The sequence below is a fragment of the Lates calcarifer genome, linkage group LG20 (assembly GCF_001640805.2).
Source record: "Lates calcarifer isolate ASB-BC8 linkage group LG20, TLL_Latcal_v3, whole genome shotgun sequence".
NCBI classification, from domain to species: Eukaryota; Metazoa; Chordata; class Actinopteri; family Centropomidae; genus Lates; species Lates calcarifer.
The window spans coordinates 4453012-4479174 of NC_066852.1; the positions used below are offsets into that span (position 1 = coordinate 4453012).

The 26163-nt window shown below is 39.3% G+C and overlaps 2 protein-coding genes across 4 annotated transcripts; one reads left to right on the top strand and one right to left on the bottom strand.

Moving 5' to 3' along the window:
* Nucleotides 1-22241, top strand: jhy (junctional cadherin complex regulator). 3 transcript variants are annotated; one of them, XM_051078756.1, is made up of 10 exons: nt 1-213; nt 4159-4589; nt 7158-7827; nt 11359-11454; nt 12272-12717; nt 12891-13185; nt 16786-16857; nt 18201-18323; nt 19519-19734; nt 19909-22241. In XM_051078756.1, the coding sequence occupies exons 2-9, from the start codon at nt 4198-4200 to the stop codon at nt 19726-19728; spliced, it is 2304 nt and encodes a 767-aa protein (XP_050934713.1). In that variant the 5' UTR covers nt 1-213; nt 4159-4197; the 3' UTR covers nt 19729-19734; nt 19909-22241. The 3 variants fall into 3 exon arrangements, with proteins under 3 accessions (XP_050934713.1, XP_018548058.1, XP_018548059.1); XM_018692542.2 differs by having other exon boundaries at nt 19519-22241; XM_018692543.2 differs by having other exon boundaries at nt 18216-18323; nt 19519-22241.
* A 1771-nt stretch (nt 22242-24012) lies between these two features.
* On the bottom strand, nt 24013-26068 carry bsx (brain-specific homeobox). Its single transcript, XM_018691141.2, has 3 exons — nt 25693-26068; nt 24873-25063; nt 24013-24339 (listed from the first exon to the last, which is right to left on the bottom strand). Exons 1-3 carry the CDS (start codon nt 25934-25936, stop codon nt 24097-24099), a joined length of 678 nt encoding a protein of 225 aa, XP_018546657.1. The 5' UTR covers nt 25937-26068; the 3' UTR covers nt 24013-24096.
* Between the last annotated feature and the right edge of the window lie 95 nt (nt 26069-26163).

Sequence of the window (26163 nt, forward strand, 5' to 3'; positions counted from 1 at the left end):
CACTATGGAGTAGACAAAGGGGAAAGTGAAGTCCGTTTCCCCGTCTGCATGTGTTTCCCTCTACCTGAACCTAACTACCCCGCTCCTAACCAGTCGTGTGCTGTGATGGTTCTTTACCCTAGCCACTTAACTCTGCCTATCACAAGTGTACAAGCATGTTTGCGTCACGTTGCCATGGTTGCAGCGCTGTGTAGAGTACAAACAGGAATATGGGTGAGTTTTTGACCGAATTCACTTATTTTACTCTCTCTGTATTTAATTAAAACGCAACGGGGCAGTGATATCTTAACTGTCATTGTAAATACAAGAAACGCAGTAGATATTTTTCGGTTTATATCCCACGGGCTAGCATCGTTTAGCAAAACATATGTTGCTAAGGAAATTGATAGATAATGTTAGCGCGTATACCACCGTTTCTGTCGTTTTCTTTAATTTTAACTTTACTGGAGTTAAAATACACATCCCTTTCCCTTTTTCAACCGGCGGACAGGTCAGTGAGGTGCCGGAAGGAGGGGGGGGCTGCCTAACGATAAATACTTTAATTGTCCTCGAAATTAGCCCATGAGAAATGAATATAATTACAATTACAGCGATGAACGGGCCCTCGCAACGCGGGGCAGGGAAACGCAGTAGATGTGTTCAGGCCATGACAGTTAGCAAATATGTCAAGTTTGGAGCAGATTGGACAGTACATGCGGGAGTTACAACAACTTCCTGTTTTAAACTTCTGTTTAATGGCGAAGCATCGATAATTCGCCGTGGTGACACCGCAAGGGCGTCCCATGAAGACTCACAATCACCATTATGATCTTAGTGCTTGTCTGACCACATATGAGGTGAATCAGATCAACCTACTTAGATAAAACACATCATTTCCTGTTGTCAATAGGTGGTGCTGTGACTATACCTGAATACTGGCATGTAGATGTGTTCAGGCCGTGACAGTTAGTAAACGTGAAGTTTGGGGCAGATTGGACAGTGCATGCAGGAGTTACAACAATTTCTTGTTTAATGGTGAAGCATTGAAATTTGCTCTGGCGACACAGCAAGATTATAATTCACATCATTAACGGATGTAATCCAATCATATGTGTAAGTTCCAGGGCCCCAGTACCGTTGCATTGCTGGCTCCCACTGCCACATCTTAGTGGGTCACCTAAATGAGCCATTATTGCTACTGGTTCCACTGCTGCTTTTTCTTTCACCGCTATAATAAGTCAAAATGGCCTTATTTTGCTCAGTTACTCAGTGATGATGCAGAGCACAATTCACTTCCTATTCATGTCTGTGTGGAACCTGGCAAAACACCTTTTTGTGTCCAGGAGGAACTAAGATGGTGGAATGAGAGGTTGTGCTTTTAGCACTGGTTGAAGGGGGGAAAAAAAACAACTTTTCTTGTCCTAACATTTGTAATTCCAGGCAAAGTAACCATTGTCATGTAAGTTTTTAATGCCTCAGTTACACCAGGAAGACAAGAATTTTGTATGGATCACAAGGCTAATAATAAACAACGTTGTAGCTAAGGCACGTGCCATTGAAAAGCTTGGACATATTACAAAGACACTCCTCAATGAACACACACTGCCGCTGAGCTCCAACCCCAAAAGAGTTGAACTCTGCATAGAAGCCAACACACCTGCTCACTTTGAATTGTCAAGACAATTACCTCTTGTATTCACACATCAGTTCACTCAGACATTACACAGACTTTATACTAGGGAGCTGGTAGGATGAAATTTGGTTAAAGTCCTGTGCAGCTGATCTGGATTTTTGCTTTCACACATACATCTCTGCTTAAAATAAATGTCCCTACAATGCCAGGTACAAGAGAAGATGGGAGATCAAGTTATTGTCTGAAAAAGAAAATTAAGAACAAGGGAAGCCATAATTAGAATCCATACAAAGTTGATTCCAGTGGTAGAAAAATGGCTGACACATTCTATTGCCAAGGTAAAAAGAAGAGGATTAATTGCTGCTATTTAACTGTAAACCAATAACTCCAATAACCTCAATGATTACAAATGAAGAGCTCTATGCAAATTGGGAACATGTTTTTGTCAAACCGGTTAATGAATACCAGTCAGCCTTCCACTGTTGGATAGTGATCTTTACACATAATTTTACATTTTACTTCATGTGGCTCCATCTTGTGGAACAACAAAACAATTACAAACCTTATTTAATTGTAAATTTCCCCACTGTGGGACTAGTAAAGGATTATCTTATCTTATCTTATCTTATCTTATCTTATCTTATCTTATTTTATCTTAATCAAAATTGATAGGACAAACAACCTGTCAGATGCACTTTAAGGAAAGGAGTAACAGGCAATTCTTTCCAGTCAAATATGTAAAGTAATGCCACTCCTCTGGTGCACTGGTGCACAAAATGCACTCTTTCATTCAAATATTCATGTAGTCTTTCCAGATTTATAGATTTGCCAAATTTCTAATAGTGATAGTAAGTGTAATAACAAAGCTATAGAAAAGAATGTTTAAATGAAAGCTTTTTGTGATTGTACAAGAGACACAAAAATCTAAGTAAATGACAACGATAACATTTAAAATGGACAGATTCTCCAAAGCTTGAAGAAATACAGTTTAAAATCACAGATATTATCCAGCTGCAGAAATGCTAAGAAGAAGATTTTACTCCTGTTGTGTCTATTTTTAAGTACCTGAAACAATTGAACATCCTCTCTATTGGAAAATACCACAGCATTTGACGTATACCAGATTATTTCTCTGAAAAAACATGTAATATGGTCAGTATTATCACCATTATGGGCAAATATCACATTCATTCACATAAATGGAAAAAAACTAACTACCTAACAAACCTAAAAACCTAAAAAAAACAAAACAAAAACTTTGGTTTATAAATTAGATTTTTCTTACACACATCATCGTTTTGCAGGTCACTTTGCACTCAAAGTCGCAAAGTGAAGGGGGGGCATTTTGCAACTGGAAGCAAATGTGTCTCACCCTGTTCCACACAGACATGAATGGGAAGTGGATTTTGGTCTGACTGCATCATCACTCACTCACTCACTGATTTATTCTGTCTCAGTTTCTAGTTGCCCTAATTGGCCAGTTGAGCACTCAGATTATCCAAGCACCAGGTGCTCTGAGTGGAATGATAAAGCTTTTTTCAACATTTTGACATGTCACAGTTGGAAAAACTAGGAAACATAGGTAATAATACAGTTAATTATGGCTGAATTGCATTTAGGTATTTTCAGTTTCAGGGCCCTGGGATGAGTGGGAGAAACTATTTACCTCAAGCCTCTGACATGTAATTCTAAATCATCAAATTTTGCACACCAATGATATCCCACACTGAAAAGAACTACAGCCACATCCTCAGACTATTAGCAGAATGGCTGCAAATGAACAACTGCTGTCAGTAACATCCCAAAAAAAGAAAGGAAAAAAAGAACACTAATGGTCCATTCAGCTCATTTTATAAGAGCTACACACTGCTTATTTTGTGATACAAATACAGAATACAGCTAAAGTACCTAATTTGGGCTAGATATCTGATGTGACTACAAGGATAGAACTAGGGTTATCCACCTTGGAATAATGCCTGAATATTTCCAAGGTGGAATAAGGGCTGTTTTTCCTGTTCTTCTCGTTCTGCTGATATTGTGTGAAAAGAGCAATATTTAAACTCTTAAGGTTATTATTAGTAACACCTGTGCTTTTCCTACCATGACAAGTGAGATTGTCTGCTGTGACAAAGGCCTATTAAGAATTCTCTCAGATAAATTCCAGCATCAGTAGAGTCATTTGCTCTGCATATTCCAGGTAATATCCAGAAACCTGAGCATGTAACCAAAGTGAGTATACAACCAACAAAAAGACTGCCAATATTCTTATGCCTGAGGCAACACTGATGTGGTTAGTGTAGTGGTTCACTGACTTATTTTATGCACAATGAGCATTGAGCATTGTGAGTACATACAGAAGATTTACTTGCTTGAATATGAGGCTTTTGATATTTTCTATACCTTAGACCTGCACTTTACATATACAGAATTGTGTATTTCATAGCCATGGAATTAAATTCATGAACGCTCAACAAATTTAAATTAGCTCCACTTAGAGCTTTTTGTTACTTTTTTACGATAAAGAATACATTTTCACACCCACACAGATAATCAGATCTTCATGAAGCAGACTCTCCACCTACAGCATGGACATGGATAAAGGACTCAGACATGGAAAGATGAGTCCAGTGTTGAAGACTAAGCAAAAGAGGCATCCTTCTCCGAGACAAGCTGTTCTGGCCAACCAGTGGGAGTCTGTGGAGTCCGACACAGAGAGCTTGGCCCAAGAGAGAGCCTACCAACAGCAGCTTATTGGCCAGCATATTGGCCAGCATCAAGACAAATATATACTGCTTCAGAAGAAGTCAGAGAATACTGACAGTTTACAGCAGGGGGAAGAAGAGAGTGAAGATGCAAATGATGATCAAACTGAAGATCTTCAACTTTATGATAGCTTAGAAGTAGCATCAAACACCCACACCAACAGGAACTTAAAGACTGAATATTTGGATACACAAATAGACGAAAGAGGAGGAAGGTAAGTTACACAATTTCTATCTTTGATTATATCAGGCTTTAATGAACACAATCTGCAGTAAAACTAGGCTTTACTCTCATGTTCAAAGGCAGACTGGTGATATGCTACTTTGTACTTTGCTATTTTTTTCACGGCAAATTTAATGAAAACAGTATGTTGGCAGGTCTCTCAGTACTTTCTGCCATCCATACCCTTTCTGTGGCTCTCAGCTTTAAGTCCACAGGTTCCTACTGAGGAGGTAAATCTTTAAAAGTGAGTCTTATTTTTAAGGCGACAGGACGGTGTATGTGGAATTAAGTCAGTGTTCATGGTAATGAAGGAATACATCACCCAGTGTGACAGTGTGGCTCATTATTTTGTTTGTAATAGTTTTTAGACAACAATGGAGCTGTATGTCATGGGAGAATGAATGTATCAGGCCACAGTACATATTGGCTTTGGCCTTTAATGAAACTTTCTGACAAGAAAAATAAGGAATATCATGAGTCTTATCCTGAAACTGACTGTTCTGCAGTTTGGTCAGTAGATGGCAGTAATTGATGATTGTTATGGGCTGACTGTTAAAACAGACCTGCAGTCTTTATTTCTTGGTGAATATCATATAAAAAATATCTCTTTGTTATTTTGTGATTAAAGCTAAATTCATTTTGGGTGTATAGAGATGAGTGAGTTATAGACTAGGTTGTGAAGATGATCTGTCTGATCACAGTATTGGCTGTGCATTGTCTATCACAATAATTCTATAAACATGTATCATAATATAAGCTATTTACCATGATGAGATTTGTGCCCAGCCTTGTTCAGTTTGGCTATTGAACTGGACTGTCACTGTTACTGTCTGTGACAAATTAATTAAAATTAAGCAGATAATAGTGCTGCTTAGATGGAATACAACAAGGGGAATGCAGCAGCAATCAAACCCTTTACTTTTAAACAGCGCACGGATGACAAAAGATAAATAGCCTTCATTCATCACTTAACAATGAAACAGTGTCAGTTATTTAATGAGATGCAGGCGCTGATCGTACATTGTAGCGAGAATGGCCTAATTCAGGTGCTTTCAGAATAACAGCTTTCATTTGAGGGAAATTAGATTTTTGTTTTGTTTGGGTGGATCACAATAAGTGGTCACTCGTGGTCCATTGACAAGGATCATTGTTGCTATAAAGGAGATCTCTCTTTCACTCTTCTGAGGGAACAGAGGCAGGCATCTATGGTGAGGACAACGCCTCATCTGTTTTTGCACTCTTGTCGACTCGTACCGTTGTTTCCTCTTCTTTTTCCTCCAGACCCCGTCTGATAGTCATTTCCCTTCAAAATAGAAAAGGGGCATTCTCATTTTCCTGTCATTAACCTGCACAGATTGATGCCCACCAAGTGTGGGCCCGTTTCCAAAGTACATTGTTTCAGAGGAAAATGAACATGACATATTCTCACAAAAGGCTCCATTTCATAGAACTGAGGTAGTGGACACAGTCCCATTCCCATCATCATGTTCTCATAGTCCTCTCTACTGCCTCCTCAAAGCGGGTAAGCCTTTTCACACAATGCCATTGCATAGTTTACAAACCCAATGGGCATTCCATATTCAAGCAAAAGATTCCTATTTAAGTAACTCCATTCATCCCTCCCTCCCTCCCTCCCTCCCATTTTACACATATCTCACTCCAAAATTGCAAGAAGATATTTGATTTATATTCTGTAAAACCAGCTTTTTCGGTTTCCCATTCAGTGTCTGTAACTATATTTCACTGGCTAGGAAACTAGGTAAGAAATAATGGGCTGTAGTGTTTTGCTAGTGTTAGAGGCATCACGCCTAGCTGCATGTTGTCTATAATGCATTCTCCAACTTGTTTGAGTCTCAGTCATTAGAGAGACATCCCTTACCCTTTTGGCCTCATCGAAGTGAAGGGCCCTACACCTAGGCAACCTGCCCTCTCCCATGCACAACATCACGGCAGGAGAATTAGGCTCCCCTCGTCCTCCCAGTAAGCACAACAAAGAGGCTCTCTGCTATTTATTTTAATGAGATCTTTTCATCACCATCAGAAAGAGCATTTTAGCCTGCAATTTTCAAGCCATTTCATAAGCTGAAAATTGCCGTTTGTGAACCATTCCCCCGCTAGTAGCTCTCAAATACGTTCTCATTAGTGAGCCTGGAGGTGAAAATACGAAAATTATCTGTAAATACAGGCTCATAATCCCCCTCATCTGTTTCAATTTCAGAAGTCTCTGATAAGGCCTAGCTCTCTTTGTTTGAGGACATCATCATTCTAATAATGGTGTAATGCCTCTTGTTCCTTTGACCTCTCTGTACAGGACTATGTGGCATTCAGGTGTCTGTAAAACTTCCTTTGGATATGGAAATTCATGAATAAAAATTTGAAAAAAATTAAGAAAGTTGCTTACCAACAATTAAATAATTTACTAATAATATAATAGTTTCTTATTTTTTGTTTTCATAACTAATTGAGCTTAGCAATAGCTGTGACTAAGTGAGGCAAATATCAGTCTCAGGCTAGTTATGTTGAACAAATTATCTTTGTCATCTTTTTTTTAACCTTGCAGCCAGCTGCTCTCTGATGATGACTATTCTGACCTGCGCTATGACCCCAACTGGAGGACCAACCTGAAGGGAAATGGCTGTTTCGACGACAGTCCACAGATTTCTGTTGAAGAATATTGCCAAGGATACAAACACATCATCGACACAAGTCCAGCTATTATGGTGACTCCTCATATTGATGGCAGTGAGTCTGACCAGCCATATCGTCTACACCCACAAGATGGTCAGACTAGTTCAGTAACGTCTACCCACTGTCACAACCATGCTTTACAGTGTGGATCACCAGAAGGTGACCTTTCAAGGTCATCCAAGATTTCCACTAAAAATGAAAGTGACAACAATTTACAAAGAGGATCCAGACAGAAGCATGAGCAAAGCTGTGTCAGTGCTGGTGAAAATATTAGCAGGTCTTCTGAGCCGACAGAGGAAATAAATACTACAGAATTTGACATCTACCAGCAAGAACAGAGATGCACACAAGGAGGATCCATCCAGAAAATGAGCACATCCACACTGATGAATCCTAAGGTTTTATGGAATAAAAAGCTAGAAAGGGTGATGGAGGACATAGTGGAACGCAACAAAATGACTCTGGGGTGCAACACATCCAAATGTGGCTCCTATGTGAGGGCACACGCACTTAAACAGGAGATGCCTCATAATGCAAATAAGGTGTGTACACGATGTAGTTTTCTCAACCGTTAGCGTTTGTTCATGGTTGAAATTACTGAATAAGAATTTGGTCTTTGAAATGTGACAACAAAGACAGCACTGTAGTGGCCACCGTTAGGCAGACAGTCTCTTGAAACACGTTGCAATTACAGAAACAGACACCAGGAGCTGCACTAGTATTGATAATGATTCTTGAACTGCAGAGCTATCGTTACACTTACACGATTAGATGTGACTGGAGACAGACCTCCAAAAATACTGGAATGAGGTATATTAGGGTTTTTTTTTTTTTTTTTTTTTTCAAATCCCAGTTTAAACTGTGACAGTTTGTTTGTTTCTTTTTTGTGATCCATTTGGTAAGATCCTTACAGTTCATTGTATTAGTCCCAAACAGCAACTGAAGTTGTTTATTTTAGGCAGCAGCCTAACTATAGTTTTGGTAATATTAGTACATGGTAGTTATACTGATAATAGATAATAGATGTTGAGGTCAGTTGTTGGGCTTCTTAGTGCACATATACAACACATGCTATCATTTCCTTCAAATTTTCAGAGATCCGAATGTTAGCATATTTACGGTTAAAGGTTATTCTAATCTTTGGGATTTTTTTTTTTTCTTAAATTAATGGGCAGTTACTTGAATGCAGCTTGTCTCATGAGCAGAATATCAAGCAAGCTTCTTTGTTTCTGTTTCTTTCTATTTTTCCTTGTGCATCAGACAAGCTTATGCTCATTTAGTAATATTATTGGTATCTATATGCCCTATATTGTCATCTCAGACAACAACTAAGAGGATATCCTATGATGTTTGCTCTGACCCAGTCTGGAAAATTAATTTGGCAAAGGAGCATAGCTGTTTTCATCTGCCTTCTCCTCCACCATATGAAAAGAGCCATGTCTGGCTATGCAGTGCTTATTATGAGTTGATGTGTACAACAAGAACATCAGAGACGCATGGTTACCAATAGGCTCTTAGACATCCCTGCACCTGGCACAGTGGCATAATTGGTCAGGATGGCCCGCATTCCCCATTTGTTGGGCCACAAGACTGTTTGCTGGCTATAATACCCCCAACCTTGTTCACCCATCTGAGCCCCAGCCCTCCACAATGTCTCATATCATCACCATTTACATAGTCAAGAGCCGTTAGCTTTGTGCAATGGTAAACAGAGCCAGAGCCTTTCCCTCTCCTGAACCCTTGTGTTTTGTCATTTTCCCTCTGAATTCGCTTGTTAGTTTTCCATTGCTCTGTCTCCCCAAAGACGTGTCTTACTTAATGAGGGACATAGGGCATAAAAGAAGGGGCACCAATTTGCATGTAGTCTGTTTCTTGTTTCATTAAGGGATTACTATATGAATTTGATGTGTTACGGCCACAGTATAACTTATTCACAAAGCTCATCAGACGTAGGCTTAAACCAAAGTAATATTTGAACCATATTTTGATATTTTAAAAACTGCAGTTTATTGCAGCATTGTGATTAAAATGCTTACAGCCACCCTAAAAAAGAATGAACATATGAAAGTTGTGTGAACATGGACAGTTCATTCTTGATTTGCTGATCCAAGATCCAAGACTGTTTAGAAGCCAACACAATGGAACCTCTCTTTGACCAGGATTATTGAATAATTACTGAAAAAGACACTGAATTAAGTGACTTTTTGGCAATTACTCAAAGTGAATTTTGTTAAACTGTGCATACTGAAATTAAACACAGAAACATTCTAGTGAGTCTATAGAGTAGACTTACTATAATGTAGAATGTCGAGTTATCAAGATAGCATCATCTAGTTATGTCTCCTGGTCAGATTGGAGTTTTGTTGTCTGGTATCATGTTTTTAAATAGGGCTGTTTATTTTCACACCCACTAATTTAAATACTGAAGATCAAAGAAATAATATATGAGAATTTTGTCATGTTCTACCTCCAGTATTAGATTTTTGAAAATCTAATTCTGAAAGTTAAAGAGAGAGAGGGAGTGACATCTTATAAACCAAAAACAACATTTCATAATTAGGATAACTATGCATCTTTTATCATAAAGCTTGCTCTGCTAACTCCAACCCTTACCCTACTCCGTTGCTTCTTGCAAAAGATAGCAACACTCCATGTACAAATCGCATTAGTTTCACAAATCAATATGAGTCCAGATAAGCCAGTTGTCACTAGGCCCTTTTAAAATAGCCCATTTGGTCTTTTGAAGAGAGTGGCCATCTGAGAGCAACTTGTTATAATTAGACATGTTATTAAATGTACACAATTTCATAATGCAGCAAATGTTTAGCCCGGCCAAGTGGCAGAGTGGCGGTAGCAATGATTGGCTTCATCGGGGCTGGGGCCTCCTTTGATAAAGACAGAAGTAGCAGATCAATCTTCTGCTATTGCACTCAGCCCTCAGAGTCCCTTCTCCTCTTGCAGGCCCTCACTTCAAAGCCAGGGGAACATAATGTACAATCTTTTAATAGCTTTAGACCAAAGCTCTGGGGAGCTCTCTGCCACTGTATACCCTGCCTCAGTCTAAACACCTAATCAAGATTACCTGGGCTGGCCACAATAGCAGCTAAATGCAATTCAAGATCCACAGCCCCTTTGAAGTCTTCATTGCGAAAAGCAGATGTTTCCTGGGTACAGGAGGTAATACAGCTAGCTGCAATTGTCAGACTTTGTTGTGACATCGTCTTGCAGAGAAGCAATTATGGGCCTCCCAATTTAGTAGAAAACATATTACGCAGCTTACCATGCTCAAAATGCAATACGGGCTAGATCATTTGCTCCAGCTGATTGGGATTTTTATAATGGGTGACAAAAGCCAATGGGGAAAGGGTAAAAGTGAGAGGTTCAAAGTGTGGGTGTTTGAGCGTACACTGCCGGACATACAGTAGTCACTGACACCTGCTCCTGATCTTCAAATAACTGCTCTGTGCTCATTCATCTGTAATAGCACCCAAATGTCTAAAAGTCTTTCTGTCATTTTGAAGATTCCCTTAATTAACTTATGGGTCAGCTGATTACCAAAAGCATCAAAACCAGCCTGAAAGCTATAGACAAAGGACCATACAACTCACGTATTGAAACAGTGTAAGGTCTAGGGCTGTATTTTCTCAGCATAATAGTAACATTTCAGCCTATTAGATGCAATCATAAACAGAATTATTGATAGATATGTTACAACTGGATCCACTCATTTCTTGTGACCTTCACCTATTCAACCTCACAGAATTAGTGGCATTCAGCCTGTCAATACCATTGATCCACTCAGATGGTCCTCTGCCACTTGGGGGAGTCCTGACGTTAACTAAATGATTTTCATTACAGCATTAACAGAATGTATTTCCATGCCACAAATGGATACGTTAGGAACAACTGAAACAGTAAACTGATGTAATATGAAGGAGTCGAAGAAGACAGGCATTGATAGTAATGAATACAATATTGATACCTCTGTGTAGATGTAGGTGTGTAGGTTTGAATAGGACTAAAAACTATATACCATATCAGTATGTTGCTTTCCCATTGTGTTCTGTTTACAGGTACATGAAACTCTTAAGGAGATAGTCAGCACTGAAAATAAAGAGGACAGCTCAGACCCTGAGCTGAGGTGGCTCCAGAGGGCACAACAGTTGCAAGTAAGACCCCCCTCCCTATTCTTTTCACTTGGTTGGCATTGTCAGCCCAAGCATTACTGTGAAAATCTAGTTAAATCTAGTTTGTTTTGCAGCTTGTGTGGGAACACACACTATACTGGGACACTATCACCCTGGCTTTTAGTTTCCTTTCAGGAATGTGGACCTAACCACTGACGGCTTTATTTCTCTGGGGCTTGGCAGAGACGATTAAAATAGAAAAAAGAAAATAAATAAAAAGAGGCGTTGGAGTGAAAAAGGAGAGGATTGGAGAAGCATTAGTATTTTGAGCACTTGAACAGCTACCTTAACACTGCCAAGCAGAGGAGTAGAAATATTTTCCCATTGCAATGGGAAAAGCTGGTGTTTACTAAATCAGTGGCATTAGATGCATGAGACACATGCTCATAGACCTCTCGCTAAATAATTTGGTCAGATCATGCAAAGAAGAGCGCCAGCCCCTCTTATTCCTGAGAAAGAATTGTGCCTCTTACTCAAAGCTCATGTTTGTCTGCTGTTGTTTTTATGTTGTAAAAGGGTAGATTCAGAGCTGATGCTTAGTGCTTCACACCACCTTCAGAAATAGGCAAAGCTACAGTACACTTTGCAAGTTAGCATATCTCACAGAAATGCAGAGGGGCTACAGATATAAACATCCAGAGCAGCGGTCTCTGAATATGACGGTGGCCAAAAAACACAGTATTCCAGTTGGGTATGAATTTTGGGGTATTGTAAATTAACACCCCTGCACGCTACATAAACACATTGTACATTAAGAAAAAATGTTATTCTCAAACTGTTACTCTGACTCTAACCTCAGGTCACCCAGATCAAAAAGGGGAAGAAAGCCCAGCAGAAAGAATACCCCAACCCCTTTCAACAGCAGCAGCCCCCTGCCCTGATGGTCAATGCTGAGCGGGGAGACTGTTTGAGCTCCCCATTAGCAAGACAAGCTGCCATAACTCAGCCAAAACCTCAGAAGATGACTTCATCACAGCCTTTGCCCCCGACCATCCAGCTCAATATCAGCCTCAACACTCCATCCCATCTTCTTTCATTACTCCAGCAGAAGGGCCAGGATGCCATCATCAACATAGTATCTCCTCATGGTCATCCTCATTGGAGCCCTGCATATGAGGTTCAACTTGCATCGTCCCCAGGGTATCAACAAACAAATCCAGGAAAGTTCTCCCATGTGTCCCAGGAAAGGCTAAATACACAACTTCACCAGCAACACCTGGAGAGTTGGCCTGAACAATGGCAAAGGTGAGCCATTTATACAGTTTTTATTAACCAAATGAGAAAGATATTACATTTTATGGATTTCTTTGAAAAAAGTGGATGACTACAGCATCAAATAATAGCACTCAAGTACTAAATAATACAGCAAATCATATTGAACCCTTCGCTATTTATCCATCAATAATTCTGTGTTTCAGAACAACTGCATTAAAGTGGCCATTATCGTGTGAAGGAGAAGACCAGACATGGAGTTCAGACGAGGTTTACACCAAGTGTTTTCCACAAAACCTCACCAGGACGCCCACTACTGCTTCGTCACAGAGCCTCGGCTCGTACACAGTTCTTCCACCTATAGGAAAGCCACTGACAGAAAAAGAGCCTAAGCTGAGCCCCGGGCACAGTGTAAACGCAACCCACCACATCCATAGAAGCAACTCTGATAGCTATGTGGTTCAGATGGAGAAAAAGAAGCAGCTGAGAGTTACTTACAAGGTTGGTGTTATTTGTGGGCTTCATTTGTGTCCTGAAAAGAGAGTGTTAACATTTTTATTCTTTGCTTCATCTGTGTTTCATTAGTGTATTATTGTCTGTTTGAAATATTCTCTGTGTCTGACATTTAATCTGGGATGGCACACAGTTATAAAAACAAAAAACCTCCACTGAGTATCCAGGGAGCACACCTGGTATCATATATGCACTAGTGTGTATTGCATACATTGTCTACAGAGTGGCTGGCACTGGTCTTAGGTGATTCCATATCACTATAATAAAATAAAAATGTACTCCCATCAAACAAATAATCATACAGCCCTTCGTTGTGGTTGTAGCCCCAAATGGAGACAGATATCCAGGCTGCAGTCTGGTTCTTAATGCTGTGTACAAATGTTCAGTGACTTGGAATAACTTGATTTTGCTGCTGGGTAACATCCCTTTGTATATTTTAAAGGTTTACAAAAAGGAAAAAAAAAACAACAAAACCAAAAAAAGAAAGAAAGAAAGAAAACTGTAGTAATTCATTTGTACCCCTGCCTTTTCAAACTGTTTTTAAACACTGCTAAAAGGTTACAAAACCCACCCAACTCATACTGGCTAATTGTGTTCAAGTTAGAAAATGAGAACACATTATGCAGTTTCACCTAACAAAAGTGACCCATGAATTCTTCAATTGAGTGGCATTCTTCTTTAATCCCCACATACACAAGAGGTTACACAAATAAATGCCCCTTTGAAGTCCCAAATAATCCCCTCAGCTGTCTCCATGCAGGGACTGCTTAATCCAGAAGGGGTGTTCTGGTGACAGAGGGCATAAAACATCAGGTTAATTGTCTAGCTCCACTAAGATACACTTAATTGCTATAAGATGATGACTATATAAACCACAGAGCTGCAGGCTCTGAAAAGCCATTTGAACATGTGTTAGAGGATGAGGTGATTAGAGTGGGAGAGTCTGTGAGGCGCACGGCCTCTAAAGATTCCCATTTGCATCTAATGTTGTTGTTCTCTCCTCTCTCCTTTGTCACATTGAGCTGTGCAGTTGAGTCCTGAGTGGACCATGACTCAGGAATCCTGCCTTTTCCAAGGTAGTTGGGTAGATTAGTTTACCCTAGACATATTAGAATTCATGGCATGGCTTTAGGAAGTACATAGAAACACATGAAACACACTTCTGGTTAATCGTAACTCAAGTTAACTGATGCAAAAACACATGTTGTTCTAGTTAAATCTTATTGGTAAAACCAGCCACCATAATGGTGTAGACCACAACCAAAACCACAAGCAAACATTGAAATATTGATATTTTCAACATAGCCTCCTTTAGTGCCATGCTATAAATGCTACACCACAAGTAGATTTATGTGAATTCTGTGTGCTGAGATTGTTAGTCTTACCTAATAGCAATAAAGATTGGCTGGCAATATTCTCAGCAAATACATACCCTACACTTTTCAAATTGTCCCCAACAGCATTAGGATACCAATATAGGCAAACAGGACAAACGCAGACAGACTGATTATATGTATAATGTCTTTACTGTTACATTAATGTGATAACAAAGCACAGTGAACTTTTCATACCACCCAACAACTAACAGTTGAGTTAGGTGGATCCAAAAAAGGCTCGAAAATATGAGAGTTGTATTCACACTGGAGCCTTCACATAGTCCTCCTGTGGTGCCCACCACTCCCACCCCTTGACCTTCCATCTCTCCCACCATGTTAGCCATCATGTCTGACAAGATTACAGGCTCAATTTGTAAAGCAGTCTGGTTGCGGTGCTAGGGCATGAAAGCAGATGAGCGTGTCTTAGGGGTTGGGGAGGGAGGGGAGAGGGCTTGGAAAGAAAGGCACCCTGTTGTGTCCATGGCCAATGGTTAAAGCAAACTGAAATCCTTCCAAAAAGAAGCCAGTACAATCTGGAATGATTAGCTCCCTTTTGTCTGGGGCAGCTTGTGAATTGCATGCACCCATGGTCAAACACAAATCATCAACAGCACCCACAAAGAAACAGTATGTGGAATATATATTTCTGGTCTTTGCCCATATTAGTTGTATCACTTCAGTTTAGCTCACCATCACTGTATATGGTGGTAAATTCTTTAAAACATTATGCATTGTTACCGTTTATCCCACACAGCCACTACCATCCATCCAAATCATTTAAAGACGTCACACTAGTGAACATATTGTTTGATTGAGAGGTGATCTCACTGAACTACAATGCACGAGCAAGGATCATGTATATATATTCACTTAAATGTAAAAGTATCATTAAACAGTATCAGTACAAAGCATCTACAACCATGCCATGTTACTATGAGGCTGTACTAAGGTTCTGTGGTGCTTAGAGCTTATTGCTAATGTTAGCATTCTAACATGCTCACAGTGACAATGCCAACATGCTCACGTTAACAGTAGAATGTTTACCATAATCACCAGCACAGTTTAGTCTGTTGTAGCATGCTAACATTTGCGAATTAGCATTAAATACAAAGTACAGATGAGACTGATGGGGACATCATTAGTAGTAACCACAGTTACTGCAATTCATCCTCACGGGAACATGCATATCTAACCAAATCTCAGGCCAAAAGACCTTATTAGGTAGACAAAGACAAACCCCTAACTGGAACCCTTAAGTATACAGCATGGTCATGGCACACAAAGATGTATGCACTTAGGCCAGCAAGTCAGTAGAATGCACCCTGTACCAAATTTCATAGCAGTCCATTTAGTAGTTGTTGAAATATTTCAGGTTGGACCAAAGTGGTGGACTGGCCTACATACCAACATTACTGTCCCTGGAGCCACGTCACTACCATAGCTCAAAACATAAAAACAGTCACTGTGGGTGTGACGTGTGTGGCTGAGGATGAAATAGAATCAGGCTTTATCATGTCAAGAATACCCCGGATAGATACACATAAGGTCATTGTGCCCCATTCGATCAGACTTTGTTGCAAGGAATGCAATCTGAGACTTAAATTTCTGTCAGATATTTCTTCATACATAGTTACATACTAAGTATGTCTATACTATTGTTAGGGATACAATAGTGTTCCTCAAATAGCTGAGCACTTTCTGGCACCTCTTTATAGTGTAGTGGAGTTGCACTGCATGATAATGTTTGATTTAGTGTTTTCGTACATTTCTGCAAGCTAGTGAGATGGACAAACAAGGAAGGAGTATTACAAATTGTTTGGTGAAGGCAGTGTCACTCAAATGGTGGCTCTCTCTCTCTCACCATGTCTTCTGCCAGGCATATATCATTTGGTGTATTGGTGATTTTTTTTTCTCATTGCACCATTTTAACTCAATGAAAAACATCAAAATAGATCAAAATTGCAGTTGGATATTTGTGTCATGTTGCCATTTTGACAGCCATCAAAACAAATGGAGTTCAGTCTGACAAAAGTCAGCTTCAAATGTAGTCATCAAATATGTCACTCGATGTTTGATTGCTCAAATTGGGTTTGATTATTTTCAGCTTTCAAACTTCAAACATTAAACTTCTATCTATCTATCTATCTATCTATCTATCTATCTATCTATCTATCTATCTATCTATCTATCTATCTATCTATCTATCTATCAGGCATACAAGCAGCTGAAGACAGATGTAAATCAGAAAGGTCCGCATCTTGACTATACAGCCATTGAAAAGACAGTAAGTACTGACCTGCAGCATTAGTCAGCATTATATCAGCAGTAACTGACAGTGACCCTTTGACCCACACAAATAGTTTGTGTTACATTAGTTTATTTATCCAGCGACTGCACAAATAGATTAAGATATTGAAATAATCAACATGGCTCTAAATACAATTTTGTTATGCTGCCTCTAGTGTTTGGGGATGGTACCATATCCTGTATCAGACTTGGTTGTCTTTTCCCTGAAAATGTATTTTTTCATTATTGTAGAAAACTTCCAGAGCAGTTTCCACCTCATTCAGAGATCCTAAACATACAGTAAAAACTTTAACTTACCCATTTCCCTAGAGACAGACAGAAATAAGCAAGATGTAAAACTGAATGATAAATAGACCTGAACATTGAAAAGGACAAACTGATCAAACTAAGCCCCCACAGACAGACCCCACATAAACAGGTACACACAGAAATTTACACTCAGCCACCTCTGCATTAGGCCACAGAAAGGTGTTTCTGCACTTGGCAGCATCACATGCTCACTAAAGTCCTCTTATTCTCATTGCACATAGAGAAGTGAGTCATTTTACTGCCAGAAACATTTCTCATGATAAAATAAGCTAAATAAGCTCAAAACAGAAAGCTAAAACAAACTGTAGTATTGATGGAGAGAGCGACAGAACAAAGTGGAGTCAGTCAACAAGGAGGAAGACACACATCAGCCTGTGTTGCTTCTATGTTGTACTTTTTCACATGCATGTAAGAATGAATGACATTTTTAACCAATAATAGGGAGAAATCCATCTGTTGACAACAGTATTATGCATTCATGTTTTTCTGCTTTATATATTTGAGAAGCTCTCTGGCGTCTGCCTAAATCCTGATGTCCACTAGTGTCAATGTACATCCACTGACCCTCTTCCAGTTGTCCGAGTTCATCATTTATAGGCTCCCATGCTGTTCCACAGATCAAATTACATGTATAAAGCAAATGAGAGTACCCCTAAGAAGTTAAGTGCTCTTTGTGCTCTGAAATATCTTTTGTTAATCCCCAGTTGTAAAAAGTGAGCATGTTTGGCCAATTTACACTAGACTGAGCCCTGTGCATCTCCAGGGCCAAACCTATTAGTGAATGATATGTGTAAATGTTGATAGGCCCACTGAATGGCTAGCTGTGTTTGGTTTTGTTGGGCTGCGTGGAGAGGCTCTGCTGAGGGGATACACAAAGAGAAGTGCCTTGAGGGAGAAATGGCTCAGTTAATTAAATCGCCTTTTATAATCTGCTTCTGTTTCTCTTCTCTCCCCCCCCCACACTCTTCCCTGTGACTCCCTCTCTCACTCTTTCACTATCATCATGCTGAGAAAATCAAACAACAGAAGCTGTATTCAAATGTGATCCGTGAACAGAACAAAAAGATAAGTAGGATTCCCTTTCTACCAGCCAAGGACCCGGAAGGGAGTGACAAGAAAGTTCCCAGGATGAAGGTGTGTGGGGTGTGTGTGTGTGTGTGTGTACATGTGTGGACCACAGCACATCTCTTTCAGAATACGCACTGTGCTTGTCGTCATCTGAGAGAGACAAGTTGTGACCAAACAAAATGACGAGACCAGGGAGAATATCATGGTACCTGGGAAACATTGTTGATCCTGGATAACTAGTCTAACACAGCTGTTAAGAAAAACATGATGATTCATTTTGGTAAAATACTTCATGTTAAACATAACTAAAATGAAAAAAATCATTGCTGCCAACACTTTTTGAGGAAGGTTAGAAAAACAAGAATAACTTAGTTGTACACTTAGTGTACATGTAGAACAACAAACTCTAGTGTGAATGATTATCATCTAGACAAAACATCATGACAGTTGAAGTATGCCAGAGATTATACTGCTTAGACAGTAAGGAGTAGTGCAGAGACAGTGCAGTTAAATGCATGGCTTTCTAAACCTCCAAGGGTAAAAACCTGGATAAAGTCTTATCCTTGCATAGAGTGCATACATTGTCATTGGCTAATTGAGTTAATAAAAATGATCTTTTATTTATGAAATAGCCTCATGCTTTGATGGAAGACGAAAGCAATACACTAAGCAATCACTGTCTGGAAAAAGAAATATGCCATCATCAGTTGATTGATGGTGAATAATTCTATTCATGACCAATAACTAAGGTCATCTTGGTCAACTATGCACAAACATTGACGCTTGTTAGAAACCCTGTTTTACAGCCAGACTGGCCAACTGATCATATGACAAGCAGTTATCATATGTGTGATACGATAGAGCATCATGAAAAACCAACATTTATCATTGCTGCATGGTTATGTTATAGCTCACTTGTGAGACAAGACCAAGGTTTGTGTGAATTTTATAAAATTTGGTTTTACAAAATGAACTCCACTAACATTTACACTGTCACCAATGGAAAATTATACATAGCATGTTCTATATCATTATTTAATTTATCAGTGAAGTTCCACAACCATGGTGTCTGCCCAGCACTGTTCATCAGAGAGATGCAACCATGACATTTATGAAAGATCATGGTAGACAGATGGTTTACAGATATTTCTGGAGGAGCAGGACCACTTTACTGCATCTTGTATACAGTAATCAATAGTATTAGTAGTATAGTAACAAACATGTATCTCTCTCTCCCACTCTCTCTCTCTGTCACTCTTAGGCCTTGGAATATGCCAAGACCATAGCCAAACCACCTGTACAGTCTCAACCAAAACAGAGAGAGAAAAACCAGCCTGAAGGCTTGACTGAGCTCAGTCCTTACCTGCAGGGCTTGGATGTGTCCCAGCTGACCACGCTGGGGCTCCTTAGAAAACGGCATGAAGAAGAAAAGCAGGCTGTGGCACTCTTCAGAAAAATACATGCAGTCTGAAGCAAGGTGAAGGCAGTTCACGTTAAAAGTTGATGAAACCCTCAAAGATATTTGTACTCCAAGATGTAGGACAACATGCTGCTTCTTAAGATTTGCCTCACATCAACAAATCATTACAAAACAGCTACAATTCGTCAGATAAAGATCATCTCTCTCTCTTTTAACATTGTGTGGTACTAGGTCAGATCTTACAAGACATTCCCTGGACTGCCTTCTTGCATACATGGAGGGTCGTGTTCTCTCAGCATGAACAGACATAAGACTTTGAACATTTCTGGTAATGACAGAAGGTGAAAAGGACTCACCTTGATCGTGGTCTCATCTGATTAAGGTGACAATGTAATTCCCATTGTTTATCTAAATTTCTGGCTTTCTGGCATGAATTGCACCAATAACTGTTTGTTTTTATAATTGATACCAAAGAAATGTCATTAGTAGGTTTGGAATGATCGTTTTAAAGCTTTAGGTGGATGTGGGATTTGTGAACCACAAAATCCAGATTTTGGTCAAAGGCAAAACTGAATGAACCTGCCATCAAGACACATTAGAAAAAGTGAGATTAATCACAGAGATCCTAACTTTTCAAGTGTTGTGTCTTGTTTAATTACATTTTCTCGTTCACTGTGATGCCAGTCTGGATGAGAACTATTGTGCTTAAAAGGGAGCATATTATAACATTATCTTCTCTATATGCAAACATTTCCTGTACCAAAACAATGTTGAAACATATGAACCACAACTAACAAGTAGCCACAGTTAGTGCAGTGTTTGTGAAAATATGTTTTAAGACACTCATAATGTTTTCTTAAGTGACCCTTATCTATGTGACACCTAGGAAAAATATGGCAGAAGAAGCTTTGAAGTGTGGGGTTGATGCTGTTGCCATGCCTTGTCTGTTAGATCAAACTTGTAAAGATTTTGTGTGCAGTGTAGGTTTGGTACATTTAACTGACTGTAGTTGTTACATTTATACACAATATTATTGTGTATTTGATATGATAAAACATAACTGTATATAGAGGTATGTACCTGCTCAGTAGACAGATATTACTGTAGACAGCATCTTAGACTTTGTAACATTGACAAAATTCCTATTTTAGTATTTTTTCCACATTACATTAATTACATTACTGTAATGCCTAGAATAATCGGAATACTCTATACTGGTCAGATTTTTTTCTGTCATTGGTTCTAGCCTTAAGTCTTGCAGTAACTCCTCTCCAACACAAAACACTCTCAAGCAGCTCATTTTACTAATTGAACCCTCAGATCATTATCAAAGCACTATTTACCTCTGTGCAATATTTTAATTAGATTATAGTCTCTATTTAACCCATCATGGACTCTTTGAAGCTCTGTGTTTTTAGTGTTAAGTCCTCAGATGCACGGTTGGAAACAAATGACGAAGCCCTTTTTAATTTAATGAGAAACGCTGCCTATCCAGGCTGAGTCTCTTTGCATCTTTTTTTCTGGTCCCACCTACTCATTTTTTGCCATTGAAATCCAGTTAATTGAAGGAGTCTTTCACTGCTATACATGAAGGGGGCCAAATTAGCATCCCTTTCTGCCCATTGGGAAGCTAAGGCAGACATGGATGCTTTGATGTGAGAAGTGCGCTTTCAGTAGGCGGCAGGCTTCCTGAAAATGAGCTGATGGCCCTGCTATTAGGCCCAAATGCAGATGCGTCCATGTGTTGCAAAACGCTTAATCTTTTAATTGATCACCTTCTGCATGGCCTATTCTCTGCAGTTTTTTTCCTGCTGCCTGTTAATCAGAATCACATTTTGAAGATGACATGAATTGCTTTTCAAAAAGCAGGAAAGGATAGCAAATCCAATATGAAGGACAAGAGAGGATTGAATGTTATTGTGTAAATGTCCAGTAAGAGATGCACCTTGTGGGAAAACAATTTAATATAAAGCTGTAAGATTCTTAAATTGTGTGTGTTTGTGTGTGTGTGACTGTCACAATGTTGGATGATAAATATTTACTGTGTTTTGTGGTAGTTGATGTCGATGGACATCTGTTGATCAAGATTATTTAAAGATTATTTAAATGAGACATCCTGCAGCATAGGATAGTGGCAAATTACTTTATCCATGAATTCATGAATTACACAGAAACAGCACAAAATTATTTTGCTGTTGTTTTTTTTTCACATCCACCAAGTATGACACAATGAATACTGCACTGCTGCTCCAAATGACGAACTCCATAAATTACATAGCACAACAAGTCCTTAAAGAAATATGGGCTGCATTCATTAGATTGCTCACAACAGAATAACAAAATCTGCTAGAAATGATGTTGAATCTGTTTTGTCGGATTGATTGGATTTTTTTATTTTGTTCCTTTGCTCAGAAAGTTGTCTCTTAACAGTAGCTAAATTGTGTTATAAATATGTGCTCATTCCTGTAAAATTAAATATTGTTGATTAAAAAAACACAGCCCAATATTTCCTTGGCCATATTCTGTACTGAACAGAGTGGATATAAAAAGATTCAAATACTTGATCTGCAGCTGCTGCTCTTACTGTATTTCAATCTGTATTTCTTTGGTTGTCTCTCTGCTGCTGTTAAATTTTCCACCACCACAGTAATCTGGTTTTAGCTGACATTAAATGCTTATATACTTAGAAACTTTAAGCAAATGTGTGTGGTATACTTAATTTCATGGCATATTAAATATTTTTAGGTTCAGTAGTAAAATTCATGATAATTTAACAGTGGTATTTAACCATAGTAACTCAAAATAAATGACAAAAATGTGAGTCTTCTGGATCTGAGAGTTAGAATTTCAACATCAGCACTTTCCTGTAGGACCAAATATTTTATATACTTCTATGTACTTCACTCTGAATTTTCAGAGACAGGTTAGCAGCAGATGTCATGTATGAGCAGAAGCCTACAGTAGTTCATACAGTAGCTGTGCCAGTAGAATCCAGCTTTGATTCATATTATTGTGAAAAATTCAATATTTAGTTAGAACCTGTAGGCCTCTGTGGATATTTCCATCTGACTGTTGATTGTCATGATTGATTTTCTTTGCATTATTAGCAATGCACTGATGAAAGCAGACTGTACTGAAAGAAAAAAAAAAAAGCCACTACATTTTTGCAGTTAAACTAGGCTTAGTTGAAGAATGAAAGCAGGGTGACTTTTGGAGGCTCATTCATCATTTCTAGAAGAATACATAACAATCATCTGGTCCATGTGCAGTCTGGAGTGATTTTGAGCGCTGCTGACTATTTCCAATTTCTTGCTGTCAGTCTTTTGCGTGTCTGCTTGTTGGCTTAAAGCACAGTGGGCTGCAGGCCACCATGCAGGACACCCAGTAGAGAACAAGCAGCCTCTTATTCAAAACTGAGCTCCACGCTGTGAAGACTGGCTCCTAATGCAAGTGGTTATATCAGCCGAGGAAAGAGCCGTTTGAACTCACTTGAACAACTGACCGTGACGACAGGATCACATGTAACACCACACTGATGCTTTATTTATGTGATTCTGTTTTTTATAGACTATATTACAGACACTTATAAATCACCCCTGCCCCGTTCAGGTTTAACGTAACCTGAACTGATGTTAATGATAAACAGCAGAGAAAAATTGGCTTTCCGGTGGTAAAACATACAAAAGGTGTAACAGAATGAACGGAGCCGAGTAGCGATTCATCATTTATATACTATATATATATATTTACACAAACACATATCGGCAGTTACTGAAGCTCAGTTCCTTCGACCAAAACTTGATCAACGAAATTTCCAACAGTATGGACAAACATAGATAAACTAGAGGGGAAAAAATAAGAATTAGTAGAAATTAATTTTAGTGATAAAAGTGCAAAAGGATGGCGTAACATGAGACGTCTATGTTACAAAATAATGAGCTATTCTTCAGGGTTATTCATAATAATCTGTAGCCTACTGAATCTGCGTCTGAAAATAAAAAGACACAGGAGCCAATATAAAAAAATGTCTAGACTTTTTAGTGATAATAATAATAATAATAATAATAATAATAATAATAATAATAACAAAGACGACAGCGTGATATAGTCTGTTTCCTCAGACATAACAACACGAAAATTCCCATAGCCTATACACCGGGACAATTGAAAAAACAAAAAACAAAAAACAAACAAAACAAAAACAAAACAAAACCAAAAAAAAAAAAAAAAAAAAACGAAAAAGGAAAAAAAAAAATGAACAGGCCTACTCTGCCTGTTTTAATAAATATTGACATTGTATTATGGACTACCCTCCACCCCCCCCCCCCCCCCCCGTTTTTAAAACAGCAACCTGTGTGTATTATCTACAGTACATTTACAGTGTGAAAGTCGCTGCGTATGAAACAACTCTGCAGCCTACTATAGTAGATGATCCGGTGAACAAATGTCATCCTCGATGTCCACGTCGTCGTCGTTTTCCTCCAGCATGTACGAGTCCGGCTCCAGTCCGTGTTTCAGCTCCTCCGCGCTCTTGTCGTTCAGTTCGCTCTCGCTGGAGTTCTCCGCGGATCGGTCCAGCTCCCCGGGCGTCTTCCGCTCGTCCTGCGCTTTCCTCAGCTGCTTCTTGTGCTTCATCCGCCGGTTCTGAAACCACGTTTTCACCTGAGAAAAGCCACGAATGATGCGGATTAGAAAAAATATATATATATTTAATAGAAAATAAACAAATACAAAAGAAATCATCAAAGCTATCAGTATAAAACCAAATCCAGTTTTTACATTCATCATTAGGTGATTTAAATTACCCAAACGAAAAGTCAGCCTACTTCTTTGGTTTTAGGTTTTTGACTCCCTGAATGTATTTTCTTCATTTATTAGTAAACTCTGCCTAAATCAGAATGACTCAACGATTCTTTTGTGACATAACACAATTCGTCATGTTTGAGGTCATGCTCTGCTCTATGTGTAAAAACTACATACAAATGTCTTTTTGATGATGTATTCTTTTTTAAATTAATGACATGTTCTGTGCTTTGTTTGATGGGCTTCAACAGGACAGAGTACACAACAGAAACACACACTCAGCCCGGCACAAACACATCATAGTGCCTCTGAGCAGACTCACCATAGCATCCCAACATAGAACTGTAGGATTTTTGGTGTGTGTGTGTGTGTGTGTGTGTGTGTGTGTTCACCTGTGTCTCGGACAGGCTGAGCGCCGTGGCCAGCTCCACTCTCTCCGGTGTGGACAGGTACCGCTGGATTTCAAACCTCTTCTCCAGGCCGGACAGCTGCGAGTCGGAGAAAACCGTCCGGGCCTTCCTGCGTCTGCAGTGTTTCCCCGGTAACTCCGCGTGGTGCTGGAACAAGGCCGGCATCTGCATCCCTACAGGTGACAGCAGACACAGATTAGAAATGACGAAAACAACAAAAACGAACAAACTACATCAGAAATACATCAGAACAACAAAGTTCACTGTAACACAGTGACCCGGTGTTTAGTGGTTTAGTTATTGGTGCTGGCTGTTTGTGACATCATTTTTAGTGAGTGTAAAAAAAAAAAAAAAAAAACATAACTCAGGTTAGCCGCATTGTTTACAGTCCCCGGAGCAACAATGATTCCATTTAAATTTAAGATAGATAAAAATGTATAAGCTACAGTAAAGTAGCCTAAGATGTCACCCTGCTGGAGATCAGAGTTCAGCTAACTTCTGATGGCTGCATTTGGTTTGTGATTGAATTCATTTCGATCCGTCTTCACTGAAAATGAAATTAGAAAATTAGATTCCAAAAACTAACGAATTTAATACAGCATTAACCAGAGAGTATTAACCTAACAGTGGCTTTCTCTTCTGAATAGGCACATATATGTGTTTATGTATATATTTTTCTTTTAAAATGTTTTTTGTACCATAGATGATAGGATCCAGCATATTGTTATCCAATAACCCACTGTTTGTCTGACTGAAGTTTCCTTGTTACCTCTGCCTCACACACAGGCTCTCCGGTGCTTACCAGATGTGAAGAAGTACTGGTGATGCTCTGGTTTGTGCAGAGGATGGTGCGGATGCGGCGCCAGTATCGGGGTTGGCATCAGTGGGTATCCATACTCCAAAATGGGCATCCGGGAGGCCAGGGAGCTGCAGAACGGCGAGGGAATGACCTCTCTCAGCGGCTTGGGTTTGTGCAATAAGATGTCCTCAATGAAAAACGACGTCGACCTCTGCGTGGGCGCCGCAGACGCGTAGTTCATACTCATGATGTTAGTTTGGGTTTGTTATTTTTTTTTTTTCTGCCTTAAACCTGCATCAGCATCTGCCTCTTCCCTCCAAACCTCCCAGGCTTAAATGCAACCCCTGCGTGTGATCAGTGAATGACACTACGTCCAGCATTACATAGAAATCGGTGGGAGGGTAGACATCCAACAAGGATTTATTAAGAGACAGTAGAGGATTGGGGAAATTGATCTGCGCATCAGCCAATTAG